Raw genomic sequence first — 14,562 nt, 5'->3', positions numbered from 1 at the left:
AGAAGTTCCTTAACCGCTGAAGAGGAATTGACCGCCTATTATACGGAAGAAAAACTAATCTATGTAGGTCCAACTGATTCTGAGAAATGGCTTCACCCTGAGAAAAGGAAAGCCAACCTGTTCAATAATAGAAAAGCCAACCCACAACCGCATAAGACAAACCTAAGATCATCCCCACACAGGGCCTTCTTAGGAAAGCCGAAAGACTCAAAACCGAGTGCCAGAAAGATAGTTAAAACATTGACCAGGAAAGCTGTCCGGTTTGTCAAGGTCTGGATACCCAAGGGACTAATCGCATGTGGACCCAAGTGAATGTGGGTACCAAATAGTTGTAAATATGTACATTTTGCAGGATTTAAAGAAACGGCTAGGTAACTCTGAATGGTACTTGGATAGCGGTTGCTCCAAGCATATGACCGGGAACAACAACCTTTTAACCGACATCAGAATAAAACCGGTGCATTAATCACCTTCGGTGACAACTCAAAAGGTAGAACTGTGGGCAAGGGTAAGATTGTCCATGGTAACCTTACAATCGATAATGTACTCTTAGTTGAAAACCTACGTTTTAACCTACTAAGCATTAGTCAAATGTGTGATGCTGGATACACGGTAGAATTTCTTAAACATGCATGCCTAGTTAAGAACTCTCAAGGTACCATACTACTAACCGGAAATAGGCTAGGATATATTTACAAGGTAGACTGGAAAGCTAAAGTAGAATATCATGTATGCATGATAGCCAAGACCGATCAAACCTGGCTGTGGCATAAGAGACTAAACCATCTGAACATAAAAACCTTAAATTATATTCGCGGTAAAAAGCTAGTCGACGGAATTCCTGACATAGTATTTAATAAGGATAAGGTTTGCTCAGCATGTCAAATGGGTAAACAAACTAGGTCAACCTTTAAGAGTAAAGGACACATTCAATCTAACCGATGCTTAGATCTTCTTCACATGGATTTATTTGGACCAATTCAGGTCATCAGCCTAGGAGGTATGCTTTACACTATGGTAGTTGTTGATGATTGCTCTAGATATACATGGGTAATATTCTTACCATCCAAACGTAAAACCGCATCAAATTTGATCACACTGCTTAAACGTTTGCAAAATGAAAAATCCACACGCATTAATAGCATTAGAAGTGATAGAGGTACCGAATTTACAAACAGTACTTTAACCGCATTTCTTAATGAATCCGGTATTAGACACGAGTTGTCTAGTTCTAGGACTCTTCAATAGAACGGCCTAGCCGAGAGAAGAAACTGAACTCTCAAGGAAGCCGCACGGTCCATGATAGCCGACTCGGGCATTGCTCAAAAATTTTGGGCTGATGCTATCAATACTGCATGTTATACACAAAACCGGTCTTTAATTAACAAGTTTCATAACAAAACACCTTATGAGGTATATTTTGATAGAGTTCCCAACCTCAAGTACCTTAAGATTTTCGGTTGTAAATGCTACATTCATATAAATGATAAAACCTATTTATTTGCTTTTGATGCAAAAACCGATACTGGGATCATGTTAGGTTACTCAGCAGTGAGTAAAACATATAGAGTGTATAACAATAGAACCTTAACCGTGGAGGAATCACTTCATGTTGTTTTCGATGAATCGGTTGAAAGTAACACTACATCAAGCTTTGATCTACACAACAGACTGGAAAACAACAATATTCACTCTGATAGTGAAGATGAGATTCCAGTTTTCAGGCGGTTTGTCCATGACCAAATGGGTAATGATGAAACCCAGTCGGATCAAGCTGTCCCACGACAGGAAGCTGACACTTCGGTCCAAACCGAGGAAATCGGTCGGTCTGACATCCTTGCTAAGCCTACCGATATGTCTAGCCTTGATCAAGTAAATGGTAATTTGGTAGACACCGCTGAACCGAACCTCAAAAGGAACACTAAACATCCTCCTAAGCTAATTATAGGTGACCCTTCAGAACCTGTTCGAACTAGGTGTCAAATTTTGGAGGAATACTTTAATTCCGCTTTTATATCCCAGATTGAGCCGAAAAGAGTGGATGAAGCATTGTCAGATCCGGATTGGATCTTGGGAATGCAAGAAGAGTTAAACCAGTTCGAGAGTAATAAAGTCTGGTACCTAGTCCCTAGACCGAAAGATCAACCGGTCATAGGAACAAGATGGGTATTTAGAAATAAGCTCAATGAAGACGGTTTGGTCACGAGGAACAAAGCCAGATTAGTGGCACAAGGTTACAAACAGAAAGAAGGCATTGATTTTGAAGAATCATTTGCCCATGTAGCTAGGATTGAAGCTATTAGGATTTTTCTAGCTTTTACTGCCTTCAAAAATTTTAAGGTTTTCCAAATGGATGTTAAAAGTGCATTTTTGAATGGTGACCTACGTGAAGAGGTATATGTTGAACAACCACCCGGTTTCAAAAATGCTGAACTACCCAACCATGTATATCGGTTAAACAAAGCTTTATACGGTCTAAAGCAAGCTCCTAGAGCCTGGTATGACACACTAACCGCATTTTTGTTAAAACATGACTTCACCATCGGTTTGGTGGATAAAACGTTATTTAAGTTTGAGAAAAAAGAACATATCCTACTTGTACAAATCTATGTAGATGATATCATCTTCGGTTCAACCGATCCTAAGCTATGTGATAAATTCTCAACCCTGATGACTAACAATTTGAAATGAGTATGATGGGAGAATTAAGTTTATTCCTAGGTCTTCAGGTTAAGCAACTCGAAAAAGGAACATTCATCAGTCAACCCAAGTACACTAAAGAACTGCTAAAGAAATTTGGGATGGATACATGCTCCTCAGCGGCTACTCCAATGAGTTCATCGGTCAAATTGGACAAAGATGATGAGGGTCAAGTAGTAGACCTGACCGCTTACCGAGGCATCATCGGTTCTCTTCTATACCTGACAGCAAGTAGACCGGATATTCTATTTGCAGTCGGTGTGTGTGGAAGATTCCAAGCCAACCCAAAATAGTCTCACTACACAGCCGCAAAGCGAATTCTGAAATATCTTAAGGGGACCCCTGACGTTGGCTTGTGGTATCCAAAGGATTCATCCTTTAACCTAACAAGTTATTCAGATGCAGACTATGCAGGTTGCAAGGTTGACAGAAAAAGCACCAGCGGAACATGCCAATTCTTAGGTGATCGGCTTGTTTCATGGCATAGCAAGAAACAAACATCAGTTGCCACATCAACCGCAGAAGTTGAATACCTGGCAGCCGGAAGCTGTTGTTCACAACTTCTTTGGATTCAACAACAACTGAAGGATTTCGGTGTCATAGCCGAAGAATCTCTAATCTTTTGTGATAACACAAGTGCCATAGCAATCACCTACAATCCGGTTTTACACTCTAGAACTAAGCACATTGACATAAGGCACCACTTCATTCGGGAACATGTCATGCTGAAGCATATCCGGCTGGAATACGTATCGACAGATCAACAAGTAGCCGATATCTTCACAAAGCCTCTGCAGGAAGCTAAGTTTTCTCAATTCAGACTAACACTCGGTTTGACCGATATTAATCAAATTATTCCTAAGGATGCTTAAAAAGGGAAATCGGTTCGGACAGACAAAACCGGTAGTTCCTCCTAAATTGTTGAACTTCAAATTTCCCAAGGTATCTATGGAAGAACTGCCTGGTCTATCAGTCAGAGTAAACCGACCGGTTATTTAGTGCATGCACCAAATAACCGCATCGGGACGAACAATTGATAACTGACCGGTTCGGAAATAGTTTATCTTAGACTATTTGGTCTTCAAACAAAAGTGGAATAATTACCTGCGTTTAAACTTATCTGTCCTGAAATATTACCTTTTCAAAGTAAAATGGTTACACCTCAAAATACGTGAAGATCTGATATCTTTCATGGTCCAGGTCTATGACCAACATCCTAGGCTGTAGACATGCTTATTTCATGCAAAACTCTTTATCCTATGGTTAATAGACATTATTACCTGTGATACATTGGACAATAAGATCCTCTCTCCACTAGTATATAAGTTGAACAAACCTTAAACAAAACAATCACAAGTTATAACTCATCCTCTCACTAAGACAAAATGTCTTAGTTTCCAAACATCCTTCAAGTGGATTTCAAATCTGCTCAAAGCACTGAGCATTATGAAGTCTTCAAGATGATCAAGTCACTTGAAGATACTGGTCTCCAACATTTTCTAGATGACAAACATGTCATCTATTATGAATCAGTTCTGGAATTCTTCTACAATGCTAGGGTTTTTCGTGGAACTCCTCACTTTGACACACATATTCAGTCAAAAGTGGAAGGGATTGTATTCGATTTCACAGAAAGTGACTTTGCAAGATGCTTTGACCTACCAAAGCAAGGGCAGACCGATCTTAATGTACCGGCTGAACTAAAAGCCGAGATCTCCTTAGCCTTTGCCCGGTCAAATCAACTAGTTGATGACCACGGTGCCAAGTCACTATTGAAAGTTGAATACCAGCTTCTCAACGACGTGATCGGTCGAGGCATCCTGGGAAGGGATGTGACCAACACGTATTGCACCGCTGCCTTCAACATCATGGCCGCTATAACCACTGGCACACCGGTCAACTGGTCAAGGGTGTTGTTCGACGTCCTAATCTGGATGATTGGCGTTCGAACAGTCGGTCTAGTTCCTCAGCTAAGCTGTCTGCTTCTAGAGCTTGGGGTTCCAACATGTCTGGGCGAAGGGTTGAACCAAGCCCAGGTACTCACCAAGGAAGTCACCGATTCATTTTATGAGCGGTTTGAAAAGGCTTGGAAGAGGAGTAACCGTCACATCCACTCCAACGGTCACGCCAACTCCAGCGGATATTAAGTCACTCCCTCTTACAAACGGTCATTTTGCTGTACGCACCGGTTGTATCTTTGTTCAACACTCTATTATGATCACTTCGGCCTAGTTTATGTTATCTTCGGTTTCAATCGATTACTCTTCAGTTTGTTGTTGCATCCGTCATTAATGAAAAGTAATATTTAATTAATGAAGTAACTCCCAACTACATGAGTAATTACTACCCAACTAACTTGGTTACCTTTGGACTAAATCCCTACCTCGAGCTCCGCAATCGGTCAAAAGTAACATCTTCCCAATACACTTTGGAAACATAAATATTCTCTTCTCTAATAAGACAAAACTGATCTTCAATGTTGATATTTTCCCTCCAAAACCGGATCTATATAAAGAGCCATCCCCTAATCAACTTAACACATCTCAAAAAAAAATCTCTTGAACTCCATCTCTCTCTTAGCAAAGTTGGAATCATGCCGAGCCAAACACTACCAAACTTCCTAAGCATTGATTTCGACTCATGCCTGGAGATCAATGATCAAGAAACAAAGGAGATGTTGTTTGAATCCCTCATTGACACCGGTCTTCGCACCTTTCTCGAAGAATCCGGCCATATACTCCTTGAGGATGTCAAGACTTTCTTCAGAAGTGCCTGCATAAGAGGAAACTACATTGTTTCCACAGTGAGAGATCACACTTTCTGGCTGGATGAAAACGAGTTTGCTCAAATGTTCAACCTGCCCACCGAAGGGTTTTCGGACTTCCCGCCCCGGGAAGGCAGCGCCGCGGAATCTTATGCTTGGCTGTTCTCAGGAACCGGGGTGCCGGTGGAGAACAACGGGCTAAAGACCTGTCTTCGCTTCCACATCCAGCTTCTCCTTGAAATTTTCAATCGCTCCTTAATCTGCCAATCCCCCAACCAGCGCTACTCCAAGAAGGTGTACAACATGATGACCTACATTATGAGTTATGCTCCCATAAATTGGTCATCGGTCATATTCAACAACCTGAAAACTATGGTGTTGACCAAAAGAGGTCTCGGCTACGCTCCTCATATCAGTCGACTCATTCTCAAGTACCGTCCAGAATTTGGACCAGGTACACCGACATCTCTTTCAAACATTCTTGATGTGGATGAGGTGGAGGACAAGTTCTCTAGGATGGTTATTACTTAAGTTGTATCGTTATCTCTTTTGTACTCCTTTCCTTCTACATTTTCAAACCGATCCATATATCGGTTTCTATCTTGTACCTTTATTCAATGAAAATCCATTTCAGCTTCATAACTGGGTCAAAAGTTGCAAAAACTCAGATCACTCATCTAACTAACCGGTTAAAATCGATAAACAAATGTGTATTCGTTGAACTATCCAGTCAAAGTCAAAACACCGCATCATCGTGGTTAACAAATCACTTCATTAAACAGTTTCAAAAAGGGGCTGCTTCATCAAAACCGAAATTGAAAGACCACTTAAAATCTTTGGAGGGAAATTTCCCGCCAAAAAGCTCCCGCTCAAATATCCCGCCTTTGATTTCCCGCCATACTTTTACCGCCCATGGATTACCGCCCTCTGATTGCCGCCTTTTTGGATTACCGCCTGTTGTTTACCGAAATGCCCTTGGAGGGAAAATTCCCGCCTAATGATGATGGGACGGTTCGTGACGGTTGGGATTGCAAACCGCACCTATAAATAGGGTCCTTCGTCACATTATTTCATTCTTACGCGATTGGACTTTCTCTTACTAGCTCTCAACTTTCTCAAACTCTCTCAAAGCGGTTTTTTCTCTTGCTCTCTCGATTCAATCATCAATAATGGGTCGTGATTCCGCATTGTTCAAACATATCATCCAGGTAGACTTTAAAGAAATCAGACAAAACGGTTCGGCTCCGGCAAAGGAAGTTCTTTCCCGGATTTCCGAGGCCGGACTCGAATATTTTCTAGGCGGTCCTTTCGTTCTATACAAGGAAGCGGTTGAAGAATTCTTTAAAACCGCATCTCTCTCTGGCAAAACAATAACCGCAACCGTCGGCGGTCAACAGTTCGACATAACCGAAGAGTCGGTTGCTGAAATCCTACGCCTACCAACAGATGGACGCAACACTTCGATGGATCTAGATCGAGAAACATTCGAGGCGGCTTGCCAGGTTCTCTCGGCAACCACAACTCATTTAGAAGTCTCTGGTAAGAAATCAACCCTACGACCGGAATATATACCGCTGTGTGACATCTTCACTAAGTCGGTTCAGGCGAGAGGGGGAAATTTCGACAACCTCAACAAGGCAAAAATCGAGATGCTTGTCGGTTTACTAAATGGCATAAATGTTAATTGGGCGAAGGAGATTTTCAACAACCTGAAGGAAATGGTGAAACCGGATTCCACCCGATCATGGGGATACGCCATCCCACTCGAGAAGATCATGCTCCACCACAACATCAACACCGGGCCTGGTGTTCTTCTCTCGTCGAGCAAAATAATAAGATCCCGCCAATTCCTGGAGAAGAAAAAGCCGGCCCCCGGTTCTACAGGTGGCCGAAGGAATAAGTCTGCTGCTAAGAAACCTGCTCCGGTAAAGGGAAGATTCGGAAGCAAGAAGGACAAACAACCGATAAAATTCACGGATCCACCCTCTAAACCGCAAAATGAGGACGATTCGGCCTCAAGCTCCGACCGAACCACCTCGAATTATACCGATGAAAATCTGTCCGGCAAAGAAAAGGAACCGACTGAAGAAGAACAATCGGCAAGTCTTGAAAATGCCGATACCGGTGCAGACGGTCCCGGGGAGGAAGACGTTCCCGATAACAACGACCAGGAAATGGCCGAGACTATAGTACGCAGAATCATGGAGGAAATCGATCTGCAAGCTCATGAGGCATCTGAAGTATACTGTGAGTGGTTCCGGTTCCGGTGTGACAAATTCTACAAACAAATGCTACCGGGACTAACCGATGGACAAAGTTTCAGAAGGTTGAAGGAGATAGAGGAGGACGTCATCAACCTAACAAAAGCCAAGGATCCCAGCGAAGCCTTGGACCGACATGCAATAGTGGAACCGCGTGCTCGACTACAAAAGTTAGCCGAACATATTCGAAAACTTACAGAAAGGTATATTCCAGGAACACCGAAGTCTCGACTACAACTCTTGGTGTTGGATATACTTGCAGTAAAGAAAGGAGAGTTCATCGACGAAGTCGCGCGGCTTGAAGCGGTGCGCGAACAACAAAATACAGCGCACTCTCCGCGTCTTGAGACCGGTGACGGTCAGAATCTAGGTAATAAGTCTCCTCTAGCGGATTAGGCTATCAACAAAACCGACGAAAGGTCAGAACCTCCTCTCACCGACAATCTTGAATCTGATCAAGTCCGGGATTCAGAACCGGCCGTCACAGAAGAAAGAGTCAAGTCTCTCATTTAAGAGTTTGTCAACGACGCGGTTAAGCCCTAAAAGAAGAAAGCTAAGAAGGTCGCGGTTCAGGCATTCAGGATGGCCGAGACAACAAGGGATGATCTTGGGAAGGCAAACGAGCGGATCACGTCGGTCGAAACCAACTACCGTGACGCCGATGATTGGTACGGTGCTCATCTTAACCGTACCATAGCCTTGGAGGACAAAACTTTGAAGTTGGTGGACGACTTGGAACGATTTCAAGAGAAGACCGAGCAACGGATGACAAAGGTCGATGAGGACCTGGGGCGGTCAGGCACCGAAGCCGGTTCAACACTCGACAGGGTCATAAGCGTTGAAGAGAAGAATGCAATCCTTGAGGAACGGAACAACAAACTTGAAGCCGACCTCAAGGCGGTCACCGAATAGTTGAATGAACTGATAAAGGCCAAGCTAGCTACCGATAAGGCGGTTGAGGAGGTAAACGCTCAGGCGGCTAAGGAACTTCAAGATGCGTTGGACGAAGAGACGCGGAAAACGAAGGAGGCACCACGGTCTGATGCGAACTTCAACGAACGATTACGGATATCAATGGCCAAAAATCCGGAACTCGCAAAAACCATGGCGGCCAAACAAGCCGAAGAGGCCAACCGGTTAAAGGCTCAACAGGAAACATACCACAACTACGAAAAGATTCACAAGAAGTCCAAGGCGGCTACCTCCTCTTCGGCTCCGGCAACACGAAAAATGAAAGCACCCTCAAGGAAGGCTCAAGTCGCCGAGATGCTGGGCAGAATCACCGAGACGGTTGTTGACCCACCACTTCACCCGACTTTGCAAACCAAGGATGACTTCGAAGAGGATCTCGAGCCGCCACCTACAAGGCAGTGAGTTTTCGAGGCGGTTCCAGTCAGCACGGTCGGTCAATCGTTAACTCCTCACCTGGACACCACGGGAGTTAAAGGTCCCTCTTCAAGGCCGGCTCAACCGGCTAAGGGGACAACCAACAGATGACCTGATGGGAGACTTCCTGCCATCCAGATTGAACTAGGGGCTTTCTTTTCTTCACTTATGTTTATTTCGGTTTCTACATATATAATATTTTGCCCTTTTGCGGTTATCTTTACTTATATATATATAAAGTTATTTTTGGAAACCGACCTACATTTACATTCCGACTTGATTTTGAATATTTTAATTAAAATACTCAAAAAGGGAGAAATTGATAAGATAAAAGATATAATTTTTCAAAATTTTTCTCAAAATTTTTCCAAAATTTTTCGAAAAATCCTCCCAAGTCAGTTTCCAAAAATCCGGCCAAATAAAACAAAACCGGCCTACATCTACAATCTTACATGATTTTGATAAATTTAAATAAAATAATCAAAAAAGGAGAAATTGTTAGATAAAATTAGACCGGTTAATAGAACTTAACACAAATAAACCTCCTATGCAGGAACAGACAAAGAACCGGACCGGTCAAAGTACTCAACCGGATTAAGAAGCTCCACCGGTCAAGTTATCAAACCGACCAGAAACATGACCGCACAAAGAAGGCAAGATCGGTCAAAACCGAAGGCCGGAAACACCAGATAGTCGGTCATTAACCGACCAGAAGCCAAAGCAATAACCGGAAGCCATCCGGTTAAGACAAATAACTGACCAGCATAAGAAGATACTTCGGGTATCTGTTGAGAATGATACCAAAGGAACAGACTGAACATTGCCATATTCATACAAGTCTGAGGACAGTCTGCATGTTACAGAAAACCGTCATACAAGATCTTTCCACTTCAGGATAAATCAGAAAGGCAATCTTCCAAGTACAGACAACTGTCTAACCGACAGTTACCACATTAAGTAAAAGACAAACCTAGCCGGTTTGACCTACATATTGGAAGAACAGACTGCCAGGTCTGAAAAGTTGACCGCCGGGTCTGAATCACTAAACCTCTGCTCAACCAATCAAATTCAAGGAAGTGAAATGTGACCGTTGGCACATTTCACCTATAAAAGGAGGAGCAGAAGAGGAGTAAATGTGGGACACAGTGGACAATTAATTTACAAGTGATAAGATTGTGTTCTATCTCTAGAAAGCTTAAGTGCCAAATTGAAGTGTGTATTTACAATTTCTGTTAAAATTGTACGGGTGTTATCGAGCAGGAAATAAGTCTCGATCGGATTGTGTTTGTATTCCTTAGTGAATATCCTTCTCGCGATTTCGAGAGGAAGGGGTGACGTAGGAGTTTTATCTCCGAACATCCATAAAAAACCTGTCTTGTTATTTACTTTCTGCTGGTTCTACGTTCTAACTAATCTATACTAACCTACCTACACCGCTTTAACCGACTCTACACTACCTAAACCGAATCACCGAGTTACAAAACCGACCCAGCAACCTCCAAACCTGTCTTATCCAAAACCGGTTCTACTTATCTCGTGAGTGTGCTGCTTCAACCTGAAATAAACTTCTTCCGTGCTTGAACCTGGTTCAAGGGTTTGTGACAGTTTGTGTAGTATTGAAACCCCGGTGTTAATCTCTAACCGGATTAATCACCACCCTTTGAGTAAGACGCGCTAACCGACCCAACCCCGGTCCTCCAGCCGCGACCTAGATCCTAACAAAAAGTGTGAGTCACAAGATTATGGTCAATGAGTGGTTTTTCGAGGGGATAAAAAAACATATGAAAAAGTGTGAGTCAAAAGATGAGGGTTAATTAGGGGTTAGTGGTATAGTTTGACGAGAGATAAGATATGTGTTATCAATTGAGGTTGACTAATTGGTGGGTGCTTTGCCGAGGAGATAAAAAAAATATGAAAAAGTGTGTGTTACAAATGATGGTCAATTGATGGGTTAAGTGGGTTATCGAGATGATAAAATATAGGTTAACATTAAGTTTAAGATTAAACTTAAACTTAACTTTTACCCACTAAAATAAAATTTAAATTAATTAGGTTTGAATAATATTAATTTTATTTAAAATATTTATAAAAAAAAATATTTCAATAATTTAGTTAATGATATAAATAATATAATTTATAAAAAAACGAAGAAAAATGATATTGGATTATTGTTGATTTTTTTTTTTTAAATATTTAATCGACCAAACTCTATAGTCTTATCTTTTTTCTTTCTGGGTTCATAATTTGAGGCTTCTTGAACAAATCCTCAATACATCATCCCATCACTCTGAAAAACCAGAAACCAGACCCCATTTTCAAGTGAAGTTGTAATATTGTTGAATTGTTTTTAAAAAAAAACACAACCAAAACAAACACCGCTTTTACTTCTTTCTTGGTTCAGAATTTGAGGTTCCTTGAACAAACCCCCCATTGGGCATGGCCCCATCACTGCAAAACCAGAAACCAGCCCCCCATTTTCCCGCCCTGTTCTGGGTTCTCCCCTATCCATCCGACCGCCTTATTCTCTGTATCAGAATATCACTCACTCACCCATCCCTGTTTATATATATCTTTCTTCACTAAACCCAATTGCAATTTGCAACACCCTCCATTGATAATGTCAAATGAGTCTGTTTACGTGTTGGAGGCAGCCAGGAGAAACGGCTTCTCCAACCGAGAAAACTTTCAGAATTTCTTCGAGTGCTGGCTAACAGAACAAAACCAGCGCCTCCAAGATCTCGTCTCCGCTTCGGAATCCTACAAGCTTCAGAATCAGAACCAATCCGAAAGAGAAACGGCGCTCCACGAGCTTATCAATCGAGTGATCCATCACTACGAGCACTATTACAACGCCAAATCGCACTGGGTGAAGGAGGACGTTCTGTCTATGCTATCACCTTCATGGAGAACCACTCTCGAGGACGCCTTCCTCTGGATCGGCGGTTGGCGTCCAAGCATGGCGTTTCATCTCCTCTATTCCAAATCAGGAATCCAACTCGAGGCCGCGCTGGCCGAGTTCCTTCGCGGACTACCAACGGCCGATCTGGGAGAGCTTTCGCCGAATCAACTTGTGCGAGTTGATGAATTGCATTTGAGGACTGTTGGAGAGGAAAGGGAGATAACGGAGAAGCTGGCGAGGCAACATGAGACTGTAGCGGATCCGTCCATGGTGGAGCTGTCGCATGCTGTTAGCGAGATGATGCGTGATGATGAAAGTGGGAGCTCGTCGGGAATTGTAAACCAGGAAAGAGTGGATACGGTGATCGGAGAGAAGGAGAGGAGATTGGAGGGTATTCTGCAGATAGCGGATGAGTTGAGGATGAGGACTTTGAAAGGAGTGATTGAGATACTGAGTCCGATTGAGGCTGTTCATTTCTTGATTGCGGCGGCGGAGCTTCATCTCAGGATACATGATTGGGGGAAGAGGAGGGAGGCTAGAGATAATAATAATAATAATAATAATAATCAGGAAGAGGAGGAAGTGCAGCCGAATGGAGTTGAAGTAGGCTCATGAATAATAATAATGATAAGTTGATGAATCTTTTCATCTTTCCTTATGCTTCCTTGCTTTTGTTTTTGTTCTTGGTTTGTTCTATGTTTTCTATTTTAAGTTTTTTTTTCTTTCTTAACTCTACTTGTTTTTGTACTTATGTTTTTCTACCTTGCCAATGTTATAAATTGTATTTAACAATAAAATTTAAGATAATTAGCCTATAATCCGTGCATTTTAACGAATGAAAAAAAAATTACAAAATTTTATCTTTCATCGTTTAAAATGTATGGACGGGTCACCCACAATTCGACTCAAGTATCCATTTACTCTCAAATATATATTCATCTCAAATATATATCCAAATTAACCGCTCTCGATTCGACAATCTTGACACTTTTAAAATTAAGCATTATTATTATATATATTAAATAAATAATAATAATTTTCAATCTAAACAACAAATAATAATGAAAATGAATAGTGTAAACTAAAAAAATTACTACAAATATATTAGATTAAACTAGACTTGCTATTTCTTTCAATCCAAAATTTATCTTGATATTCAAATGTACTTAATTATTATATATAAGATACTTTTGATACATAATCCTATGTAAATGTTAAGTCACTATTTAAAATTATAGTTTCAGGGTGATCCAAAATAATTAATATAATCCAACCAGAAAAGTAAATATAATTTTTTCTTTAACTTTTTACTCAGTTTGACTTTGTTGACTTTTCGAGAGTTTTTGTTCGCCACTTAAATTTGAGTTGTGTTATATTTTATTTTGTATCACATCTTATTTAGTCAGATTGAATTTTATAATTCAAATAATACTTTTAATCATTTGTTGCTGGCACAGCGACCTTGACTATTGATTGTCCTTGACATATTAATTTATTTATTTCATCTAATTTAACAAATATCTCATATTTATAGGTTATTTTTATTAAATTTAAATTAATTTTTTATTTGTAAATTGAATTCTTATAGATAATAAATTTTAAAAAAAAATGTTTTTGACCTATTGGGTTGGCTTGGCCTATTAAGTTTACTAATTATTGTTTGGATGGGCTGCTCTTAGGGTTTGTCTATTATGTCCTAGTTTATGGGTCTATGGCTTGGCCTATTAAGTTCACTAATTATTTTTGGATGGGCTGCTCTTAGGATTTGTATACTATGTCCTGGTTTACTAGGCTTACCCTTGAGTCGCCCTAATTTGTGTAGTCCTTTTCTTAACAATAAAGGAAATCAAATTATCGAATTTAGAGTTATTTTTTATATTTTTAATAATGAGTTTTTTTTTGAATTTGATCTTTCATATCAAGTCTCTCTTACATGTATTTTTTCATGATTTGTTCGAATTTCTCACTATTTCGATAATAAATATAGATTGTCAATTGTCATTTGATAGGATCTTTTTTGCCGTTGTTTACTAATTCTTGATTAAGGATAATTTCAACTACTACTCAGAATATTTGGTAGAAATTCTTTCAACACTGTTTCATTGACTCGTTTGACAAGTTTTTCTTCAATACTCAAATGAGTTCAAGTTCGATATTGAAATGACTCTTAACAAATTATATTATTGTTGAATCTTCTCTATTAAAAATTTTAATTTTTGTAATTATTCTTCCAATTTATCTAGATTATCAGTTGTTTTTATTAATTTTGTATCATTTACTAGTTAATTTTTCTACATGTAATTTTTAATTGAATTAAATGAAAATTAATTTTAAAAAATAGTAAAATCAATTAAGCAAAAAATAAATAAATTACTTTGATTAATATTCAATCAATCTCGATTGAATGAATAAGAACATCATCATATATTTTTTAAAACATATCATATTATACATAGATATGATGATTATTCAAATATTTGAATCATTTAACATTTATATTTGAAAATAAAGACACTCATTCTTCTTTTGTATCCTTTTAATTTTAGTTTACT

At 40.1% G+C, this 14,562-nt stretch overlaps 1 protein-coding gene across 1 annotated transcript; it reads left to right on the top strand.

Annotated features, from left to right (window-relative positions):
• Positions 1-11,728: 11,728 nt before the first annotated feature.
• On the top strand, positions 11,729-12,625 carry LOC124934431 (protein DOG1-like 3). Its single transcript, XM_047474965.1, has one exon. The coding sequence runs from the start codon at positions 11,729-11,731 to the stop codon at positions 12,623-12,625; it is 897 nt and encodes a 298-aa protein (XP_047330921.1).
• The last annotated feature ends 1,937 nt before the right edge of the window (positions 12,626-14,562 follow it).

This window comes from Impatiens glandulifera, chromosome 1 (genome assembly GCF_907164915.1).
Source record: "Impatiens glandulifera chromosome 1, dImpGla2.1, whole genome shotgun sequence".
In the NCBI taxonomy this organism is placed as follows: Eukaryota; Viridiplantae; Streptophyta; class Magnoliopsida; order Ericales; family Balsaminaceae; genus Impatiens; species Impatiens glandulifera.
Note: the sequence above shows the minus strand (reverse complement) of the source record. Positions and strands in the feature narration are given on the sequence as shown.

Coding starts and splice junctions, on each gene's coding strand:
- LOC124934431 (XM_047474965.1), top strand. CDS start 11,729: ATGTCAAATGAGTCTGTTTACGTGTTGGAGGCAGCCAGGAGAAACGGC.